Source organism: Capsicum annuum, chromosome 12 (genome assembly GCF_002878395.1).
Source record: "Capsicum annuum cultivar UCD-10X-F1 chromosome 12, UCD10Xv1.1, whole genome shotgun sequence".
Lineage (NCBI taxonomy): Eukaryota > Viridiplantae > Streptophyta > Magnoliopsida > Solanales > Solanaceae > Capsicum > Capsicum annuum.
This window is the reverse complement of record NC_061122.1, coordinates 3,490,138-3,514,151: the sequence shown is the minus strand read 5'-3', so window position 1 is coordinate 3,514,151 and position 24,014 is coordinate 3,490,138. Positions and strand designations below refer to the sequence as shown.

The following is a 24,014-nucleotide window of genomic DNA, read 5'->3' as shown; positions in this document are numbered from 1 at the left end:
GTAAAAATAGTATAAAAAAATATAATTTTTCGTCGAAGGGGGTTCGGATGAACCTCTGAAACAAAGGCGGCTCCGCCACTGTCTATTCAATGTTCAGTATTCGCATTGGGATTTTTGATGAGGGTACGACTGAAATGATCTCGATAAAAAGGGAAGCGCATCGTATCAGAATTTTTTTTCATACACAGAGTCAAACTTGAGACATTTAATTAAGGGCGAAAAAATCCTATTGGTCTTACAACAATCTTTGATAAAGTTTTTTGCTTATTTCTCAAAGATCGATTTTTTAATCTTATTTAGAACAAAATATGTATTGTTAACCTAAAATGAATTATCAATATATAAATTTATCACAAATAAAATGTTTCACAAATCTATGTAAAAAGGACAATTCAGTACTCTAATAAACGAGTTCTTACTATGCCTGGAATTCAAAGAAGTATCGGACCATAGGGAGTCTCTAAATATCAGTCACACAGTCAAGGTGCCTATGCAAGTTCTCCACCCCTAAATTTTTTAAGAGAAAAAGCTTAAATATGTCATTTGAACTATTAAAAATAGTGTATTTATGTTATTCGTTATAATTTTGGCTCATTTTTGCCATCGTCCTTAAATGTTTGGCTTATCCATGTCATTACCGTTACAAAAAGGTTCATTCATGTCATTATCTTTTAATAGTGGTTTTGCAAAACCATTTTGTCACGTGATCTCTTATTAGAAATCCACGACACCAAATGGTTTTGCGAAATCACCGTTAAAAAAAATGGCACGAATGATCTTGTCTGTAATGACAATGACATAGATGATCCAAACTTTTAAGGATGATAGGCATAAATGAGCCAAAATTACGAGAAACAGGTATTTTTGAAAGTTAAATGGCATATTAGAATTTTTTTTTCAATTTTTAAATACGTTCCATATGGGAATTATTCCATTTTTAAATTAAATGAAAATTTAATATTTTTTGTCGCCAAGCCAATATACAGATTACAGTTGTGGTCAAAATAATGAACTTAGAAAATATTTTTCAAACAATTTGAATATTAAAATACAACAAAATTTTGTATTATTATGTAGACTCTTCTAATTACGTATCTAATTATTATACTTAAATGATTGAGATGGAAATTCAACTTGTTCATTGGAATAATAATTTGAAAGTGGAAAATACTTTTGGTTATGGCACGTAATGTTTTCTTTTTGGAAGAATGAGGTCTTTATCAATTACAATTAATTTTGGAAAAAAAATTAGAAGATAATTAAGAAAAAAATAATTTAATAAAGTAAACATAACTATAGTCCAAAATCTTAATTAAACAATATGGTGTAGCCGTTGGCTGCTTGTTTAGTCTAATCAGAGACAGTAAACTGCAATTATTGGAGTATAATCTTAGAGGTCGTTTGGTTGTTAGTTAGAGTTACGTAAATATTAGTAATGCAGAAACGTAATTATATAATTCTCACATAATTCATACATACGATATTAGTAATGCGGAGACGTAATTAACTAATTCTCACATAATTCATGCATGCGATATTAGTAATGCAGAGACGTAGTTATATAATTCTCACATAGTTCATACATGCGATATTAGTAATGCAGAGACGTAGTTATATAATTCTCACATAGTTTATACATGCAATATTAGTACAGAGACGTAGTTATATAATTCTCACATAGTTCATATATGTATTAATTATGTGAGATAAGATTTTAAACTGATAACGGAACATGGTATTATTACACATGGTATTTTTCGCAAAGCATTTTCACCTATTTCTACAATAGTTGCCATGTAGTCCGATGTTGATTGGGCTGGTTGCCCATATAGTCGGCGTTCCACTACTGGATTTGTTGTATTTTTGGGTGATAATCTTATCACTTGGCGTGCAAAGAAGCAACCAACTGTCTCTAGATCCTCTACTGAAGCAGAGTACATACAGGGCGATTGCTGAAACTACTTGGATTCGGCATGTTCTTTCTGAGTGTGGTGTATTTCTTTGGGAATCGATTCGTGTGATGTGTGATAATGTTAGCTCTACGTATATGACTCGTAATTCGGTGTTTCATGATTGCTCTAAACATATTGATATAGATTTTCGTTGCGTTCGTGATAAAGTTGCTCAAGGAGATCTTGTTGTTCAATTTATGCACACTCGCTTACAATTTGCTGATATTTTCGCAAAAGAATTATCCTCATCTTAATTTTGTTTTTTACAAGACAATTTGTCTGTTATTTCTGTCTGTTCAGTCTGAGGGGACATATTAGGACTCTTATTTATTTGTATCTATCTCTTGTACAAGTTGTCGTTATCGGTAAAGGATAATGCACTTATCTCTTTACATATTTTCCATTATAGACAGACACAGGCAAGGCTCTACAATATGTGGAGCTATTTACAATATATTTCTCATTGTATTGGTGAGTTAAGTTTTATACGTAGCAACTAAAATGTTATCAAATATAATACTACTTATATTGGTTTTAGAGATAGCATTAAAAAAAAAAAACAAAAAAATAAAAAAAAAAAAAACACCTAAAATATCACCTTTTTTGCTAATTAATTATCTAAATTATCATGTATTTGTCGTGTTTACTTAAATTATCACTACTATTTATCAGGACGTCTCGAAATTAATGAGTCAGCTGCCAAGAGAACAAAATTTTATTAGCAAATTGGGTGTCACACACCTTTTAATGATTATATTCAAACACTTGTTCTAATAAACTTCAAAAATGTAGTTGATAATAGTTTGGAAGAAAATATAAACACCTAACATTTCAGATATGACACACCTAACCTTTTTAGCTGACGTAGCACCTTTAACATAGGCTCTATTTTATGTAATAAAAATGTCACATCAGCACAAAAGGATGACAAAAATACGCTAAAATTGAGTTCAGACGGGTAATAGTACCCTGTGAAGTTGGAGTGTGTCGTAGCATCTTTGGCCATAGTTCGGGGGTATTGGATGCTTTATCTCTTTCTTTTCTCTACATATAAGAGTGTATATCCAATGTGTGTCACTGGTTTAATCAATCTTTACAATTACATCTCTGGCAATTACTGGTGTATATCTATGGACAATTATCCATCCCGTTGGCAATTCATCGCGCTCCTTTCATTGAGAGTTCAGCTTCTACGCCCTCCTTTCTTCGACAGGTCAACTTGTACGCGCTTGATTTCATCTTTCAACTCTTGTAAAGCAGCATTGCTAGATCGATCTTTGCTCGAGGTCTTGTTATCGGTTAATAGATCAACTAGATGCTTCAAGCACAAGATGTATTCAGCTTTTACTCCAGGAGCATCAGATAGTGACTTCTCAGTTACAAACTGCAAAAGCAACAGAGAATAAACATCACAATAGAGAATACACATCATACTAAATTTCGTCCATTAATCGTCCAAAGTCCTGAGCCGGGGGTCTGTCGGAAACAGCCTCTCTACTTCATTTGAGGTAGTGATATGGACTGCGTACACTTACCCTCCCCAGACCCCACTTGGTGGGAATATACTCGGTATGTTGTTGTTGTTGAATCGTTGAAATACTTGATTACGGTTCAAATAGTTGTACATTAGTTAATCAGAAAACGCGCAGGTTTCTTACCGATGTCTTATTTAGATGTAGGGTGTGTCTGGTATGGAGGGAAGCTTTTTCCATGGAAAATATTTTCCAAGAAAATTATCTAAAAACATTCGACATAATAGTCGGCGCTCAATGGAGACTTCAACTTGCGCCAAAGAAAATATATCCAAAGTACTCTAAGCTATCATGTGGTGCAAGAACAAAGAAGAACAGGTAATAACAATTCGAGCCACAAGATCATGATAACAAAGTAGAACACAGATCATTAATGATTAAACTACCAGGAAACCTTAAAAAGCACTTGTAGTGCTAAATAAAATTGCAAACTCGCTGACCAATATCAAACGAAACTTCACATACCTCCTTGTATGCAGAAATGCATCCACGAAGAGCGTTCTCAGCCTCAGAGCTATAACGGTCCTGTTTCAGTAGAAGGTGCAGTTAAATAACAGTTTCATCATGTTTTAACTTTGAAATATCCCGGAGAAAACAGATGAGATTGTCAATTAAAGAAAACACGATATAACCTAACCTTTGAATCTTCAAGCTCCAGCTTTTTCATCTCCAGCAATGAAAGAGCATCAAACGATTGCAACTGCAGGCAAATCAACAATAAAGCTAATTTAAACGTTAGGAGTTTAAGCTATGTTGCTTGATCTTCAAAAATGTCAATGGGTGCGTGTTGGGTTCGCCAAAACTAATGTATTTTTGGAGAATCTGACACGGGTGCTGCATCGAAATTGAAGAGATCGCGCAACTTAAGAGTTTAAGAAAAATATTACTAATAAAGGGCGCTAGTGATCAGTCAGTTAAGCTACAGTACAAAGGCAGAAAGATGAACATTCTCCCACTTTAGGAATTCTATGTATGCACAACAAGTTGCTCAAAAGAAACACAAAACATCAATTCTGTGTTACGATTCCATGGTAGAGTAATGTCGTCTAAGAGGTCGGCTGGACCTCAAGAGTGAGAATATTTAATTGAAATCCACTATATATAGCAGGAAAATCCAAGTAAAACTATTCAGTTGAGCCCTCTAGAATTCAGAATCCAATTAGACAGCGCTTCTAAAGCTTCTTAATTTAACGATTATACAAGGAAGAATTGACTGCTCTTTTTTCGTACACTTCGTTGTTTCCTTTTCTTTCTTGCTTTCCTGCATCGGTTACATTTCTTTTGAGCCGAGGTTCTATCCAGAACAACCTCTCTACCCCGTAAAACTAGAGGTAAAAGTCTGCGTATGTCCTACTCTCCGTGGATGGGGAGACCCCACTTGTGTGATTAGACTAGGTATGATGTTGTATAAACCGTAGACTTTCAAGGTAGTAGGAAATGTAAGAAATCAGAAGAATTTTGAGAGAATTGGAAGACATAATTTGCTAAAACCTGCTTACTACAAGACGGGACCCAGCAAGACCGGCTTCTTTGGCCGCTAAGTTTAAACTATAGCTGTATGTTACTGTATCCAAATACAGGAGTATCATATATTTATATGCCTATACTTCACAAAAAGAAAAGCAAAAAAGGATCTAACAGTTTTAACATCTTAAACAAATATCGGTTGGATCGAGGAAATAACAGAAGTTAGCAGAGGATAACATTTAACTGGCTTTTTCATTTCATAAACAATCAATAATGGGAACTGACCAGGATAATCAGTGCCGATTGCCTGCTCCTTACTGTTGTCATAGATTCTCCATAAGGCTGTTTACTTCCTTTCTCTTTCACGGAAGGCACCAGGTTTTTCCGAGCCACACTACAATCACCAATTATGAAAAGAAATCGACTGAGGAAAGTTGTCATGGTCACCAATATTGATAATGCACAAGCTTGTGCGACCAGCTTACAAAGTGAAGTTTATAGTGTCTCCGAGATAGGGTGAGGTATAGCTTAGGAAATAAGCATATATATCACGCTCATCAGGCGGAGATATGTTATCCTGAGTGAAACGACAGACTCAGAAAGAAATCTTAATTCCTTGTTCACCTCTAAACTGCATAAAGCAAAGCAATTCCTTTGACACAGAAAAACACTTAAAGCTCCTTGCTACCAATTACACATTAACTAAGAAGATTGGTTACGTATAGTTTGAGCAGTTTCTCCTAAGTTCAGATGAGTCAAAAGTACCATAATTGATTAACCTACACAAGCTAAATAGTCCCAGAAGAAAATGAGAAATAATATAAGAGTTCATTCAGTACTGATACACGGAACTACTTTTACTTGTTAGACTTGAGGTTCAAAGAGAAACACTGAGAACGGACAAATTTCAAACCTCATCTAGTAATTGAACAAACAGATGAACCAGGATATATGGAGAAGGAGCAGAAAGTGTATTGAAGGAAGATGTAGAGCATATACTTTACGGAAGCATGCCATCAATGATTATCGGCGCTGAGTTGATCAGCATACAGTGGCCAACTCCAGCCAATGTTACTAACATGACATTCAGCTACACTTCAAAAGGGAATAAAGAAGATGCAGTGCACGGGATGGCGCCCTCTTGACACTTTTGTGTGTAGTCCAGATAAAACTACAGGATAGCCTTCGAATGAGTAGAATATGCTTTTGCTAATAGGAACTAGTCTTTAGTGCCGATAAATTTTTAGATAATTGTGCCTCTTCGCAGAGAACCATATTTTAATGTAGATTCTCTACTTTTATATATAACTTGTATACCTACAAATCTATTATTATCTTATCAAAAGTATATATAGTGGTCATGCAGCTTCACCTGTATAAGGTTGCTCAAATTTTCGGTTCCAAATCTAGATAAAGAAGGATTGCAGTAAATTGATGGTAATGTAAAGCTAGTCAATTTTGCAGGGGATTTAAGTGTGGTGTGATCGTATGATGCACTCAATGGAACAAATATTCCTCCACTTCTATTCAATTTAAGCAAACAATGTGGAGCATCTCAAAAAGAAAAAAAAAGGAAATCGCTGGGGATTCTAACGAATTAAATCAAAAGATATTTCAAACTGAACTTTGACAAAAACAGATATACCTTTAACTATTACGAAATGATATTAGGCGACAATTGTAAGATGAAAACATAAAAGAAAACCTAAGCTGAGACTAACAAATACCTTATTGACTTGCTTAAAAGATCTTTTGCCATATCAAGCTCAGCCCTTACTTGATTAGCAGCAGTCTTCTTGAGCTTATTGGGGTCGAGCATTTTAACTCTAGCAAGATGTAGCAAATTTGCAGCAATCTATTAACGAAGAAAGAAATAAGGGAAATTACATAGAATTCATACTAGTAAAATCAACAGTTAGCATAATCATCTTGAATTGCTTGTATGATGTTGAGGATTTAGAGAGGAAAACCTGAATGTGGTTCTCAGGTAGTAAAGCTCTTCGGGCATCAAGACACCTGCTCCAGAAATTATATCACGTCATGCTTGATCAGAATTTTAAAAGCATCCACCTTATTCAGTAATTAATTAGATTATATGATTCACCTCTCTAAAAGCTCTTGAGCTTCTTTCAAGTTTCCTAGGGACTGAAGAGTCAGCGCCAGACGTTCAGCTGCAATTACAGTCTCTAAAGACTTCCAACCCTGAAAGATATGAGTAACATATGAGAAAAAAGATTATGGATATAGAGCAACAAGGTCTGGGAATACAGAATCATTTCAGAAGAAAAAAAAGGGCAAAAATTATGCATCCGAGTTCCATAATTTTGGTCCAACTTTGAACACTAGAGGCTTTAAACGGAAAGAGACGCAAAAAGAATCAGAATACTGGAATCCTATCATTTCAGTTCTATATGATCAGCATATGCATCTTCAGACATGAAAACTTGGGGGAAGGATTGGCATGAGTAAAATTTGACGTCACAGTTTTACCCTTGTGAGTAATTAGATCTGAATATCTTTCTCGGCCTTTTCGCTAAGATCACGAGTAAATAAATCTGAAAGCATTAGGATATATTTGCATTCTGATCAATTTATCAGCTTAAGCAACTTTGACATTTTGCTGAAAACTGAAAATTAGTGTTCACTTGTGCTTTTCCCTGGAGACACTAACAAAAGCTATTGCAACAAGACTAAACACCATACTACTGTCATCCACATAACAAAGAATCCCCACCGCTCCAGTTATCATAATTTGAATTGAATTTTGGAAACTCAATAGAAATGTTCTCACTTTGCCTGTTAGTTTAGTCACAAAATTAAGTTGAGTGTTTAGACTGCTACACAATCATACTAAAGTGTAACTTATAGTCAGACGTTGCGGAAAGCAACAAACAGAAAACTTTGGATGGTTTGTCTTTTCTCTCTATCCTTTATTGCTGATTGAACAGTTTAGATAGAGAAGTAGAGATAGGTCTTGTTTCCCCACTGAAACAGAAGAAAATCAAGTTTTAACTTGGAAGAGCTAATGCTGATTAGAGGGTTAGTGGGTAGGAGTGTGTCCTTACTAATAGGGAGGAGTGCCTTGTTTGTAGTTTTGCCTATAGTTACAATGTTATGCATGTGTCTTAAAGTTTCTTGTTCGTGGGTTTTTGGTGATGTTTGTGATTTCGGATAGATAGTTTATAGTATTACTCTATGGGTGGCTTATTTCTTTTATTATCTAGTGGTGTGTTATCCCATTTTGTTGTTTGTTTTTATGATTTTTGTTTGTTATACTGTTATTTGTCTTGAGCCGGGGGTCTATCGAAAACAACCTCTCTACTTTATTTGAGGTAGTAGTGGACTGCGTCCACTTTACTCTCCCCAGACCCCTCTTTGTTGGAAAACACTGGGTATGTTATTGTTGTTGTGGTGTTAAAATTTTAGCACCTATGAAAACAAAGTTGAATCCGTGATATGCATTTTAAACTACCAATTAAACAATGAAGATGTCAGCACTCCAAAAATGGGTAATACGAACTGCAGAACTGGAGTATAACTTCAGATGAGCATTTCTGAAACAGATTGGAGTAATGAAAGATTCTGGGAAGAAAAGAGATGCTAGTATACCTTTGCTAATTCCATAATATGCAGGATCTTTCTCAGCACATTCTCAGCCTCTTCGATCCGGTCAGATTTAATATATATCTATAAGGAAAGTAGATAGCAAGCCAACTTTACTAAGTAATTCAGCATTTTGTGACAGACAAAAGCAGACAGATCTGTTACAATTACACATCTTGAGTTGAGCAACAGCTCAATACTTTCGGAATACTAAGATGTGGTATAAGATGAGTAATGGATGAAAAAGAGATAATCGACAGCCACCTTAAAAGAAAAATAAAACAAAACAGGAAGCCCAGTTATAACAACCCAAGTCATTTGCAATGCCTTTCCCCCCTAATGTAGAGAATGACAACTTTAATTTCAAGAAACTTCCTAAGTGTACACGTAACATTCTTTCTACCTCGATCTGTTAAGATGCAAGTTGTTGAATTACTAACAAAATACAGGAAGAATATTTCATGGTTCAGATGACATTCCTTATATGATCAACAGTTATTCATATTGTGGAGCTAGTCGAAACAAGAGCTACTACCGAAGTATTGAAACTGTAACAGGCTAACAAATCAGTTATCTATGCAAGAAGTTGGAATGTACCTTGGCCAAGTTTTGATAGAGTTACTTGCATTATTAAGAAAAAAAAGGAAAAATATCTAGCTTGCGCACCAGGTCAATTTGCTCTTCTACGATTGAATAACTCTTTTTTTAGAATAATATCAAGCGTAGCTGTTAGGAGGACATATTCAGATGCAACATTTAATCGATCTTCTGTAGCGTCCTTTACTTGACCATCACAAAAGTAAGTTTTAAGTCTCAGTCACATGCAATTGACAAAAAAGTAGTGTTCTGTCCCTCCATATGGGACTACTGTAAGCTAGATCAACTGTAACCAGCGAGAGTAACCTCAATGGTTTTCACTGTATGCACAAGCAATATTAGCATAACCTTGGTGTAAATGCAAAAAAGAACAGAAGCACAACCTCAGCTAGATGTCGCATCCGCTTGGTGCACATCATTGATTCACCTTGACCTCCATCCTACAATGGTAAACAAATTTGTAACAACAGAAACAAAGATCATGCTATTATAGAAAGCCCACAATGAGCAAGTGTAACAAATTTGGAGACCTCCAAAATCCGAATGGAATCGCGAATCAGAGCCTCTGAATCCTTGTATTTCCCCTGAAGATACAGCACCTGAAGTGGAGTGGGATTCTCTTGTCAGTCAAAATAAGAAAAGACTGCCCATCAGCAGAAGTGGTTTCAATTTTTAGGAGAACCGCTAGAAATTATATGCACCATATTATCAAAATTTACTTCTGTCTACATTTTTAATTTAGCCATAAGCATATAAATGTAGATAATAACTACAGAATGACTAGGGTGACAGAAAAGGAAAGGCTATCTAAAAAGGATTAAGTGAAAGAGGAAACATAAAACACATACACAGGAAAAGAACCAGCCATCTAATGTAAAATGCACAAGCCAAAAGTTTTAGGTTCATATTAGATTTTAACTAGAATAAGAACTTAAAGATAAAACAAAACTTTAACTACTGAAATGTATATAGTTGTAGGAGAAGAAAAGGATCGACTAGAGATCTAGCATAAGAGGCAGAAGCTGTGAAGGAGATCTCTTGCTTCAAAGTTCGACATGTCAGCTTCGCTAAGGGCATTCATTTGGTAGCCGCTTTTTCCTCCCCGTTTCTTGTGTTTTCGTTTTAAATAAAGATATCTTTATTTTCTTGATCTTACATCGAAAAATATAGAACTCATTATTCAAGCCATTTGGGAAATAAACCCAAATCCTAACACAGATAGCGAGAGAGATAGTCAAGTAATCGAGTACATGAACAAGATTGTTTCTCTCTCTGGTTAAATGTTTATTAGAGGGAAGCTCTATATCTGGTATTCCAATTGTTTACTCGAAGTTGTAACATTGCCCTATTCTCCATCATTTTGGTGGAATCCTCCACTTTAGACTGGTTATAAGCTGTTTGTAACCAATGAAAAAGCATTGGCCTGTTGTGTCCCGAACTCAGGGTGTAATGGGAAGTATACTTCTACTTCGACCATCAGAATTTTATAAAATGAAATGGAGCAGAAATTGTGGCATTACTGTTCCCAGATGATACATGGTGTCAGCATAGTCTGGATGAGCCTCCCCTAAGACACGCCTCTTTATCTACATGGTAAAATGGTGAAAGAGCTATAGTTAGAAACTGTAATAGCAACAACTGAAGTAAATACATTGCAAGTCCTGGTAATAATAACATACCTTTAAAGCACGCTGTCGTGTTTATAATATGGATGAAAAAGAAAAGAAAACAATATCAGAAATGGATACAAAAGGGCACTTGAAAATTTTGAGAAAGGAAAGCCAATTGTTAAATAAAGTTAAAGCCAATTGTTAAATAAAGTTATAATTTAGATTTAAACCGACTATCGATCCTCAGAATATCAAGAAACAGACCGACGAAGGCAAAATTTTATCACTCCAATCATCAAAAAAAAAAAAAAAAAAAAAATATCCTGTTCAGTACCAAGTCATATCCACTAAATTGAAAAGGAAGGTTCAATCATATGCGTACATACTCGTGCAATTCTCAATAAACCTTTCTCTTATGTTGATTATGAAGAACCAAAGAGGTCCATTTCAAAAACAAAAATAAAGAACCAAAGAGGTAATCAATGGCCCCAACATGTTCCCTTCATAGTGCAATCCAAATTTTCAACTTTTAACTTGATATTTGTGCCACGTCAAACAAAACATGTAATGCAACACAGGTATGCCCAACTTAAGCATAGTTTGATAAGGTTAATTAATTTAAACTATTTTCAACTTCGATGAAACTTACGCTCCATGTTAAAGTTAGCGTCAGAAGCATTTAACTTATAGTAGGACTGTTTCCAGTGCTAATACGTAAGTTTAAAGTCATAGAATATATTACGTGCAGAGAATATGACGGCTAGAAGACGGTATAGCAAAGAAAATCCATACACACCAATTTGACCCAAGAAAGAAAAGGTACAAATTAAAATGACGGAATACTTGGATCCAATTCATGTCCTTCAATAAATAATACAACAAATGTTTAAGATGAAAACACTACGATATGGTGTCAGCCAAGCACATAAAATCAAGAACTTCTAAGCAAACCCATCCAGTGGCTATGGATAATAAACCACAAGGAGATATTAACCAGCTTAAGAAATAATACAATGATGTCATGAACATTTCAGTTATGTCATAAAATTTTATGAATGAGAATGGCAAAAGAAAATTGTCTGGAAATGTTTGCCCACTTACCTCATAGACACCACGAGCTTGTTCCAGTTTTCTTTGCATAAGATAAAATTGGCCTAGATTGTGAAGGGCTGCTGCAACTCTACGACACAAAAGCAAGCATGTAAGGAGAAGTGATAATCAACTTTCAAGTAAGTAATTACTAATCAAAGATGCAGATAGACGGACAAACGAAGTAACTATAACTCTAATATAAAACTGTAGCCTTGGAAATTAACTATGATATAACCTCAAACACAATGAAAAGAGATGCCATAGACCAATAAACTCGGAATCGATTTGGACTTAACTAAGAAGACAACACAATGAAGGTATAGGATCCATATAGATGATGTCAACTAATTGGAATTTTAATTAAACAAGTGTCTACGGTCACGGGTTCACGCCTTGGAAACAGCCTCTGGCAAAAATGCAAGGTAAGGCTGCGTACGATACACCCTTATGGTGGGGCCCTTCCCCAAACACCGCGCATAGCGGTAGCTTTAGTGCACCGGGCTGCCCTTTTTAAGTGTCTACGCGGATAAAAATGAAATATCAAGAACTCCTTATTTGTCCAAAAAGACCAAAAAAATGTATTGGAATGAGATGTACTTTAATAGAGCAAAACTGACAAAAAAAAATTCATATAACTGACCCAACAACCTCAGGATTGAGGCTTAGTTCATTCATTGAATATAAAAGAACTGGAGACTAGCGTGCAGCTATTCTTTCTCATATAAAACCATGCAAGTTGTCAGATCTGCTAATAGATGACCTGTTTGCAAATGTTGACAATTCACCACGTTTCTTCTGTTGTTTATCAATGACTCAACCTTCAGTGTCGAGCTTCAACACGGCAGACCTCACTTTGTGCAGTATAAGAGTAGTAAAAGTTCATATATAAACGGATATACTACTCAAAATTTGACACCGTAAAAGGGAAAGGTATTAATTAAGGACCAACAAGAAATTATGTACTAAAATAGCACACGTATGAGTGCCCCCCAACTAGGCGTCTCTACACTAGTAATATATAGTAAACATTGGTTCTGTTCTATTAAAAGTCATTTCAATACTTACCGTACGTCTTCTTGTCCGAATGATTCCTCGAGTATAATGATTGCTTCTAAGTACATAGGCTCTGCTTTATCAAATGCCTTTTTGACTCTGTACAGCTCAGCCTGTCACAAAAAACATAGCCAATAAACTTTCTAGATAGACTTATCATTCCAGCAGAAAAACGAGCTCCATGCAATTACGTGTTCACTCCATTCTGTTTCCTGTGGCATATTTCTAATTAAGACAACTTTAAGTATAGGACATTTTGATTATGAACACTACATTGCTGTTGGACACATCTTAAGATTCAACCTTCTCCAAGTACTACAATATCAAAAATGGAGTCTTAATAAGAAATGAGAATCAGCACGTCTCCAACAACAACATACCCAAGTGTAATCCCACAAGTGGCGAATCAGCCCATCTCCAAGAACAAAATTTTGTAAAGTGTGTGCATCATTCATCGACTTCCTTGGCATGTACGAAATTAAACGATCACACCCAAATAACTAACGTGCAAAATGCACCTTGAAGAATATTATTTCCAAATTGCAATACTTGGTGATTTAAAAATACTTGAACGCAATGCATTAGAAATAATTTTGAAAAATAATGTCAAAGGTGTAAGATTTATTCTAATAAAGTAAACAATTTTATTATTAGCCTGAAGAAGATTATATTGAGAGCCTGAAGGTCAACGGCATCTAATAGTGTACCTACCAGATTGTTGTATGCAGATGCAACATGTGGATCCCTATCTCCGAAACCTTCTTTAGCTTCTCGCAAAGCAGACAGGAACAGTTTTTCAGCTTCCTCAAGTTTTCCCTAGTTGAATAGAAATACTACTGCAAGTTCAGACAGTATGAAACCAAATTGAATTGCAAAGATAAATACAAAAGTATCAGTAATAACATAGGAAGCTTGCATGCCTGTAAAAACAAATCCCTTCCACTGTCTGTAAAAACTCTCCATTTGGATGTGTGTATATTAGATACTATGGACCCATCCTCAATTTTGCGCAAGCCACTGATTTCAACATCAACTCCATCAATTCCAGTAGTTGCTGGAGTAGAAAGCTCTTCTGCCAAGGCAGGACTAGCATTTACTCCAAGGATTACAGCTGCAACAGGACAATACAGTTAATGTTTTATCAAAGTAGGTCTGATGGCAATTTACATCGTACGTGGCTTCAATAATGGCATCTCCAGTAAAAATCAAGGTCTTGATTCATGAACCTATATAACCCCTATCCTTAGTTTAATTTGCGCATGGAGTGATCTTAGTACAATTTGTGCTCAGATCATAGATGATTTTTTTCTACAGAAAATTAACATCTAATAGAACAACGGCTGTTTTCTTCACAGCAGGAAGATAAAAGAGAAGTAGTACTATAAGAGTGGAGACAAAACCAGATACATTGTCGTGATAGCAGAACATAAATGACTCTATCTTAAGAAAATCATCATGTTCGCTTTAACTTCATTTTACGACAGAATATATTTCTCCGGGAGTCAAAAAAATTACAAATAAAAAACGGATCTTTCCTGCATGTTGAAATTTACAGTTTATCGTGTTCGATTGAAGAAACATATAAGCTCTAAAGGACTACACCGAAATATTGCCTCTGCTACATAGTTTGATAACAGGTGGAGGTTCTTACTAAAAGAATTCTGTATTGGATATAGCTGACAATTGATGTTCAAAAAATATTAATATGCTATGAGCTAAAATACAAGCATACGACATCAACAAACAAATGGATTACCCCATAAGAGTAGTGAATACCAGCTGGTCCAAACAGAAAAATCCATTGAGATGAGTCTGAAAAGTACCCTCCAGAACCAAGCTCACTGGAAAATCGACATTTTCCTGCCAAAGAAGTAGAAGTGTGGCTGATGAACAAAATGCTGGAAATACGAAATAGCACATAGCATTGTTAGATACTATAGCTCAAAAAGCTGCATACTTAGCCGAGCGCAAACCTTGATCATTTAACACAATTTACTACTCTCTCTGTTCCAATTTTTTTGTCATACTTTTTTTTTAGTCTGTTCCAAAAGAATGCCTCTTCTCTTTTTTCGGCAACTTTATAATTTTAACTTTCTATGTGCCATGACGTTTTAGTACATTCCACATATCGTTAAATTTAAGACCACAAGATTTAAAAGTCTTCTACTTTCTTAAACTCCGTGTCAAGTCAAAAAAAGACACACAAATTGAAACGGAGGGAGTATATGAAAAAAAAAAAAATTATTCATGAAAAGAAAGTAGGTTCTTTATGCTCCCTTTGTTCACTTTTACTTGTCATATTCCGCTTCACGATGGTCAATCGGCTAATTTTTGGAGCTAAATTGAATAAGATTAGTTTAACATTTTAAATTTAGATATTTGAAAACTATATAAACAAACTATAAGTTGCAGTCTTTCTCATATTAATACAATGAAAAAACATATCTTAAAATGTTGGACAAAGTTCATACAGTTTGACTCTCGATAAACGAAATGTGACAAGCAAAAGTGAAGAGAGTGAGTAAAAATGTCAACTAATGAACAAAATGATGGAAATACAAAGTAGCACATAGCATCATTAAACAATGCAGCTCAAATAGCTGCAAAATTAACCCAGACCCAAATCTTGATCATTGAACACAATTTAATATAATATAAATAATCGAACCTTTATTGTCATGAACTCTGAATACATAAAATTCTAAACTTACCAGTATTGGATAGCAAACTACACTCAAACTTTGAAAACTTTTGAGCTATAGCATTCAATACTGTAGCTAAAAAAAACTGCACAATTAGCCCTGATGCAAATCTTGATCATCAAACACAATTTAATATGACGAAAAAAAAAATATCAACTTTTTTCTTATTAATAGAAAGTAGGTATAGTCAGCCCTTATGTTGCTTGGCCTCTTCAAAAATGTCGATGGGTGCGTGTCGGATCCTTCAAAACTAGTGTATTTTTGAAGGATTCGACATGGGTACGACAATATTTTTGGAGCGTCCGAGCAACTTCAGCCCCTTTAACTTGTCCGGATGTTCTACTTAGACACCCAAACTATGTTTTGTTCCAATTGAACACCTCCATTCCTAGTAAAATGTACTCGCTCCGTTTCAAAAAGAACAAACTACTTTCCACGTGACAGTCTAAACTACAAGATTAACGGATATTTTGATGCATTTGACATAACTTTAATTTAGGACCACGAGTTCAAAAGTTCTTTTTTATTTTCTTAAACTCTGTGTCAGGTCAAACTAGGTGTTTTCATTCGTCTACTAGAGAGCTTTTAGAGTTCAAGTATTAATACTATAGCTTAAAAAAAATTGCATAATTAGCTCAAATGCAAATCTTGACAATTAAACACAATTTAATATGAAAAAAATCATAAAATATATATATATATATATATATATACCAGCATTGGATAGCAAAATTGGGGAACTTCTTTGAAGTGATTGAGGGCAAAACCGGAATCTTTTGAGCAAATTAGCAGAAGCTTGTCGGAGAAACATCATTAAAGTAATCGAAATTGAATGATTAATTGTTGGGTTTAGTATTTCCAAAATTGAATTTACTTAAACCCTAAGCCCCTTTATGAAGCGGGTCGGGTATGAGTGTTCTGGTATCTAACGACACAGGCAATTTGCATAGATAGCCAATTTAGATCATATTAAAAAATTTCAAGTTGTAGTATTATTTTAATAAAATTAAGGTCGAAAATATATCTAAAGCAACTCAATTTTTCTACCTGAAATATCACCAGGAGCGGAGTTAGCTAATAGTGAGAGGATTCATACGAACTTTCTTCGGCGAAAAATTATACTATTTATACAAGCTTAAAATTATTTTTCATATATATATAGCAGACGTTGAACCCCCTTCGACTGGTTCTTTTGTTCACATTTTTCGATTTTGAACCCCCTTAATTAAAATGTTGGCTCTGCCACTGAATATCACCAGCTATTTGTCAAAGCACACCTCAACTATTCATTGTTTATTTTCATACATGAAGTATCACATCATTTAGGTGTGAACAATTGATAGTTGAGGTGTGTTTTGACGAATAATTGATGTTATTTCACGTAGGAAACTGACACGCCTAATAGTTCATGTGTGAAATTCAAAAAGCGGAGATACATTCGGTATTCTTTTGACCACAACAACAACAACATCCCCATGTAATTTCACAAGCGGGGTTTGGGGAGTGTAGAATATATCAGATCATACCCCTACCTTGTAGAGATAAAAAGGTTGTTTCCGATATACCCCAAACATACGAGTCCAAAGTTTGATTCATTGTAGTTGTCAAACTTTAAGCATATATGACCGAACATAAATTCTTATCTCTCAAGATATCTCTCATCATTAATATCGCAATATATGATTTTAACTATCAAGGTTAGGTAGCTCGTTTAAATCTTACCCTTTTTTTCTTTTATAATCGCTATAAAGCAAGGAGATAAAAGTAAGGAGATGCATAGGTACGATCCTTAAAGGAAAGACTCAAAATGCTCTACGACTAAGTATACACATTCAGATTCGCCGTCCTGGGCCATCGCACGGAAAAACTATAACCGAAATCATTTTTATCAGGCATTAACTTGGAACCATGTGCATGATCTCGGCCAGTTTCTTTCTCCTCTTGCTGGTTGGGCCGGTTCGATGGCTCTGGGTATCAGCATATCTAATAAATAATTTAGATGTGAAAAATTGTCCTCTAAAAAAGAAAATGTTGAACGAATTGATCGTAAATTATAAGGATTTTAAAATCTTTTTGCCTTCGAGTTGGGGTAGTGGGGGGTGTTTACAAAGGCAGAAATTTATGTTGCTCGGACTCTTTAAAAATATGGACGGGTGCGTGTCAGATCGTCCAAAAATAGCTTATTTTCGAAGGATCCAATATGGGTGCAGCACCATTTAGAGAAAGAAAGTTTTGCAAGACCACAAAACTATTAGAAGTGTTTTTTTAGAGTTGTTTTTAATCACTGGTCTCAAAACAACAGTATCTGAGAAATAGAACCACAAACCCTTTCAATATTTTTGTTATTAATAATAAGAATTAACATTGTTTGTAAACAGCATTTGCCAAATCATAGGCCTTGCTGTAAGAAAATACACAACTTCAACTGGCAAATAACAATAAGAATGGCAAAGACAGAGACGACTACCCTATATAACTAAAATAACACATATGAAGTCGAAAGGGTTCGTTCGACAATTCAATGTTTCCTCCTATCCCACATTGTGCAAACCAGAAACAAGCGATCCTTCGAGCAGCAAGTAATAGTAAAAATCTTCAAGGCTTCGCGAGGATGGTGGTCTCCGCGATCATGGAGGTAACAACGTAGGGGTCCATGTTTGAGGCAGGCCTTCTGTCCTCGAAGTATCCCTTGCCTGCCTTCTCTGTGTCCCTTCCAACACGGACTGATGCACCACGGTTTGCAACCCCCTGATAACCGTCAAAATGAATTTTTGTCACGAGACAAACATAAGATGTTGGATGCGTTTTGTGGTCCACGTATAGAAAGGTGTCATTCTTTTTGTAAGTCGTGATAACCTTAGTTGAACCTCTATACCAAGAACGGATAAAAAAGACAGCCAAAATGAGAAATGATGAGAAAGAGAGAATGTTTATATACCCATTTGAAGCTGTTGATGTTGGCTGTTTCGTGCTTTCCAGTGAGACGACGTTCGTTGCCTTCACCATATGCAGCAATGTGCTCTTTGTGCTTCAGGCTAAGCTTTTCAATGGCCTTCTTGATGACTTCATAGCCTCCGTCTTCCCTCATGGACTTGGTGCTGAAAAAAATTCCAAAGTTTTACTCATAGGAACGAGTGGAATTAAAGATGGAAGTCGAATGAATCAAGGGTTATTCCTCTACCTGTAGTTTGTGTGAGCACCAGCCCCGTTCCAGTCGCCCTGACAATAAAGGAAACATCCATCGTTAATACACAACCAGTTCATGGTAACGGAGACCAGATTGCAACCAACGTGTTCTGACAACACATCAAAGAATAGCCTGAATTTCAAGAAACTTGAAAAATGTACATAGTAGAAAGCTCACCGGAATAGGCTTGGGGTCGAATGACACGACCACTCCGGCAATCTCTGCAATCCTCTGTTATACCACCAAGTCAAGAAGAAAATTGCATTCAACCTCAACAAAACCGCAAGAGAACTGAACCGAAATAGACCAAAATGGTCGATACAAGTGTCAACTGTTATAAGCTACGATACCTCAAGAATGTAACGAGCTACCCACACTTCATCACCGGATGAGATGCCAACAGCAGGTCCAACTTGGAATTCCCACTGCATAAGATTTGAACTAAAACACATCAAATATTTGTGAAATCATTCGACTCTGACTAGATAAGCAAACGCGAATGCCTCCTTACCTGTCCGGGCATGACTTCTCCATTGATACCGCTGATGTTAATACCAGCATAAAGACAGGCCTTGTAGTGGGCGTCCACTATGTCACGCCCAAAGGCCTTGTCAGCTCCGGTTCCACAGTAGTATGGTCCCTATACACAAAAATAAATACGGTTAAATAGACAGTTAGCTAACTCCGAATTAGTACGGTCCCACAGATGAAACAGTCAAAAATTGTTAGGTGAATATAAAGTATTAGGACCACAGATGAGAGGACCAAAGCATGAGGCAATAGATAGAGACTTCTTTGGAACACCAAGAAACACCATCCTATATTGTAGACATTTTTTGCCTTTCCGATTCTTATCTAACGCCAGCAACGTGAGAAAATAATCTATGACTAAGGCACAGATAAGCCAAATGAAAGAACTAAAGCCTAAAAGACTCGGGAAACAAAAGAAAAATATAGCAAAATGTATAGTAGGTATTAATAATATACCTGTGGTCCAGGAAAACCTCCGATGGGCCATCCCAGAGGCCAGTTAACCTCCCTTTGCAACAAGGTATATTCTTGCTCAATGCCATACCTAAGTCATATTATACACAGTTTTTTTAATCGAACTGGAAAGTTGCAAGGTACGGCATCGAAAACAAAAATTAGAATGTACTTTAAAAGCTTAATAGATTAAGTGGATACCAGGTTTCTTCAGCAACAACATCAGGGTGGCTGAAGATCTTGGCAGCAGCGTGCCTCTTGTTAGTTGGAATGGGCTCACCAGCAGGAGTATAGGCATCACACATGACCTTCAGTAGGAAAAAAGAATCAAACGAATGGCTCACGAAAAGGATTTAACTAAAATTATACGGACAGCGCAATCAGTCTATTTAAACATCATGTTAATTCTCCGGTCTTAAGTTGTCCTCCAAAAATGCACAACTTTTGGAAACAAAAGATTCACCAAAAGGATTTAACTAATATATACAGACAGTGTAATCGGTGCATTTTAACATCATGTAAATTCTCCCGTATACGTCGCTGACTCGTGTCATCGGATCACCAAAAATGCACAAATTTTGGAGGGATCCGACACGCAAAAGACAACAGTTTGAAGAGTTCAAGAAACATAATATGCGGTCACTGACGTATAGAAGTTAAAATTCTTTTCAGATACTCAATAAAAGTCAACTAGAAAAAACATGAATGCCGGAGTTAATGATAGGTAACAAACAAAAGGAAACTGACCAAGATATTGTTGCCTCTTCTGAATGGATCCCTGAAGATTGCTTGTGGACTATGTCAAATTACAATTAAATAATAATCAGAAAACGTTCGTTTCACAACAAAAAAAAATCGGAAAAATCTACACATCAAAAGGCTGCTGCTTACTATAGGATCACTTCACTATCTTCCCCGGGAGCTTGACCGGTGCTGGAACCATCATAGTTCCATTTCGGAAGTTTTGAAGGATCGGTAACTGGACCAGGGAGAGTCTGTAAATCAAGAAAACAAAAACAACATCCATATAAAAAAACTTCAATTTTATCGAAAATACGGGTAAAAAGTATAATTATATCAATAAAAAATTATACCCTGGCTTTGCTCCTCATGTCCATGCCTGATCCACCAATCCTGGTAACAAACGGACAAAAATATGTATATATTAACATCAAAAGTACATTTTTTTTAATCATACGAAGTCACATGTAGAGCTAAGAATTGAATTAAAATCAGATCTTTCTCCAAAATAATATCACTCATTCACAAGATAAATAATTTAAGTTTTAGCCTTTTCTATGAAACCATGTATACTCCACTCCAATGCCTTAGCAAACAAAAACAAGAAAGTTTTCTTTTACTATGTGAAAAGTGTCTTTTTTTCTTCATATGAGATGGAAAAATGACCGCATTGAAGAGGAAAACTACAAAAGAAACAAAAATACAAAGGAAAATAATGGATCTAATGAAATTGACAGAACAAATAACATAAACAGTCTTTAACATTTCACACACAACAAACCCAATGTATTCCCACAAAGTGGGGTCGGGGGTAAGTGTACGTAGTCTGTATAACTACCTCAGCGGTGAGGTAGAGGTAGAGATGCTGTTTCCGATAGACCAAGACTACTCAATAGATCACAACAAAGAAACCAAAAAACAATCTTTACAAGAATGAAGAATCATAAGATCCATAAAAGAGACTCCATAAAAGTTGTTTAAAAAATCAAAAAGAAATCTTGATGATGTACAACAACAACAACAAACCCAGTGTATTCCCACTTTGTGGGGTCTGGGGGGTAAGATGTACGCAGTCCATACCTCTACCTCTGATGAAGTAGAAAGGCTGTTTCCGAAAGACCCCCGGCTCAAGTTACGAGATATCAAACAAACACATAGTACAGCACAGAAGCAGATGACATAACATAGATACTGCAGCCATAAGGAATATAAAACAGAGTAAAGCAGGAATGCAGGAATATAAAGCAGAGGAAAGCACACAGATTCGTAACAAACATAGAACACGGAACACGGAACAGAACATTGAATACGGAATCATACCAGGAATACACCCCCACCAATTACCTCCCTACATTAGCGACCCGAACAGACTACCATTTGGTGTGCAATAACACTCAACAAGGGATCACACTCAAAAAGTTCCAAAACAAACCAAAAACCCAAAACACAAAACACCCTTAGAGAAAAAAAAAAAAAAAAAAAAAAAACAAAACTTTAATAGCTTCAAGAATCATAAGATCCCATTAAAAGAACACTAAATAAGTTGTTTAAAAAATCAAAAAAGGATCTTTTTCACGTCTAAGTGTAAAAAAAAATAAAAAATCCCTTAATGGGGTGGAAAAGAACACAGAGGACCTGAACAGTTACCATTTGGTGTGCAATAACACTCAACAAGACATCATACTCAAATTCCAAAACAGACAAAACCACTGAGGAGAAAAAACTCATAACACAATCCTTAGTAGCTTCAACAATCATCAGACCAATACAACAGGCACCAAAAATGTTAATAGTCAGAAAAAAAAAAAGAAACCTTTTTTATCTCTGATGAAAAAATAGAGCAACAACAATCCTTAATGGCTTCAAGAATCATTAAACACACCAAAAAAGCACAAAACATTAGGAAAAAAAGATCGAAAAGATGAAATCTTTTTCTGGTGTAAAGACATAGCAACCCCATTAGTAATGAGGTGAAAGGAACAGACCCAAAAATATTCTATTGGGCATACAAAAACACTCGAACTATACACTAGATCACAAAAAAATGGACACCCTTAGAGGAAAAAACTCAAAAAACAATCCTTAATAGCTTCAAGAATCATAAGAACAACCAAAAAGTCACAAAACATTATTAAAAAAATCAAAAAGAACAAATCTTTTTCATGTCTAATGGGGTGACAAACAACAAGAAGAAAAACAACACTCAATATACAAACACAGACACATCAAACAGAAAAATGGACACCCTTTGAGCAAAAACATCAGAAAAACATCCTTAACACTTTCAAGAATCATAAACACACCAAAAAAATCACAAAAAAATATTAAAAAATCAAAAACAACAAATCTCTTTCAATGGGGTGGCAAAAAAGAAGAGCTCACCATATATACTCAAGACTAATCACTAGATCACAACAAAAAAATATCAGTGAATGCACTAAAATTCAAAAACACCACAAAAAATGGACACCCTTTGAGCAAAAACATCAGAATAACATCCTTAACACCTTCAACAATCATAAAGACACACCAAAAAAGTATATTAAAAGATTAAAAAGAACAAAAAAAGAAATACCATTGAGTAACCAGATCACAAAAAAAAAACATCATTAGCTCTACAAAAATTCAACAACAAACAAAAACACCACAAAAGATGAAGATCCTTTGAACAAAAACATCATAAAACAATCCTTAACACCTTCAAGAATCAAAACACACACCAAAAAAAAAAATTAAAAATTCTAAAACAACAAATCTTTTTCAATGGGGTGGCAAAAAAAAATTTTAAATAAAAAAAGAAGAGCTCACCATATATATTCAGCAATAATTTTGTCAGTTGTTTCAGAGAGATTTAGATTGATAAGATCTGAAAGCAGAGACATGATGGAAATAGAATTCTAATTCTAAAAATTCTCAAATATATCTATAAGAAGATGATGAATGGCAGACTAATTTTGCACTGAATATATAGCCGACCTCCAGGGTTGGTTGGAATATTAAAAATTACACTTATTTACTTAGTCCTAATTCGTCTCAAAATAAATGTCACCTTACCATAAATATATAAATATAGGAGTATCTTATTTAGATCATTAAAAATCAATAAACATAATATATAATTTACTAAATAAATTATTTTTATTTAAGTAAATATTTCTTGAAAATTAAATATCATTTAGAGGATGAGCATAATCATGTAACTAAAAAAATATATACTATCTTGTTCTTTTTTAACCCTCCTGGTTTCTTTTTAAGAATCAAACGATATAAATTTTAATTAATATTTTAAAATATATAAAAAAAAAATTTAATCACATTAAAAGATTTAAGTTATAGTAATTTTCGTATAATTTTTTGAATATCTGAATCTTAATTTTTAAAATCAAAGTAATCTAATTTAGATTTAGATTTAAAAGTGATCAAACTGACTCTTGAAGAGTAAAACATGATAATTAAAAAGGAACGAAAGAAGTACTAATTTTTGTGTTGAACAT

General features: G+C 35.0%; 2 protein-coding genes and 1 pseudogene across 4 annotated transcripts; all 3 read right to left on the bottom strand.

Moving 5' to 3' along the window:
* The window catches only part of LOC107871706, a 4,185-nt pseudogene extending 2,389 nt beyond the window's left edge, over window positions 1-1,796 (bottom strand).
* Window positions 1,797-2,640: 844 nt separating this feature from the next.
* LOC107870520 (kinesin light chain 3) lies at window positions 2,641-16,677 on the bottom strand. Of its 3 annotated transcripts, none has more exons than XM_016717078.2 (18): window positions 16,656-16,677; window positions 14,663-14,766; window positions 13,827-14,017; window positions 13,618-13,722; window positions 12,919-13,019; window positions 11,863-11,941; window positions 10,831-10,842; window positions 10,672-10,737; window positions 9,682-9,750; window positions 9,535-9,591; window positions 8,561-8,638; window positions 7,056-7,153; window positions 6,922-6,967; window positions 6,679-6,806; window positions 5,237-5,345; window positions 4,122-4,184; window positions 3,950-4,009; window positions 2,641-3,336 (listed from the first exon to the last, which is right to left on the bottom strand). In XM_016717078.2, exons 2-18 carry the CDS (start codon window positions 14,706-14,708, stop codon window positions 3,136-3,138), a joined length of 1,509 nt encoding a protein of 502 aa, XP_016572564.2. In that variant the 5' UTR covers window positions 14,709-14,766; window positions 16,656-16,677; the 3' UTR covers window positions 2,641-3,135. The 3 variants fall into 3 exon arrangements, with proteins under 3 accessions (XP_016572564.2, XP_016572563.2, XP_016572562.2); XM_016717077.2 differs by lacking the exon at window positions 16,656-16,677 and adding an exon at window positions 16,323-16,601; XM_016717076.2 differs by lacking the exon at window positions 16,656-16,677 and adding an exon at window positions 16,323-16,601 and having other exon boundaries at window positions 14,683-14,766.
* Window positions 16,678-17,921: 1,244 nt separating this feature from the next.
* LOC107870519 (glutamine synthetase) lies at window positions 17,922-23,704 on the bottom strand. Its single transcript, XM_016717075.2, has 12 exons — window positions 23,329-23,704; window positions 20,874-20,913; window positions 20,671-20,774; window positions 20,527-20,575; window positions 19,981-20,087; window positions 19,783-19,870; window positions 19,307-19,435; window positions 19,146-19,220; window positions 18,973-19,026; window positions 18,790-18,827; window positions 18,547-18,706; window positions 17,922-18,356 (listed from the first exon to the last, which is right to left on the bottom strand). Exons 1-12 carry the CDS (start codon window positions 23,400-23,402, stop codon window positions 18,204-18,206), a joined length of 1,071 nt encoding a protein of 356 aa, XP_016572561.1. The 5' UTR covers window positions 23,403-23,704; the 3' UTR covers window positions 17,922-18,203.
* Between the last annotated feature and the right edge of the window lie 310 nt (window positions 23,705-24,014).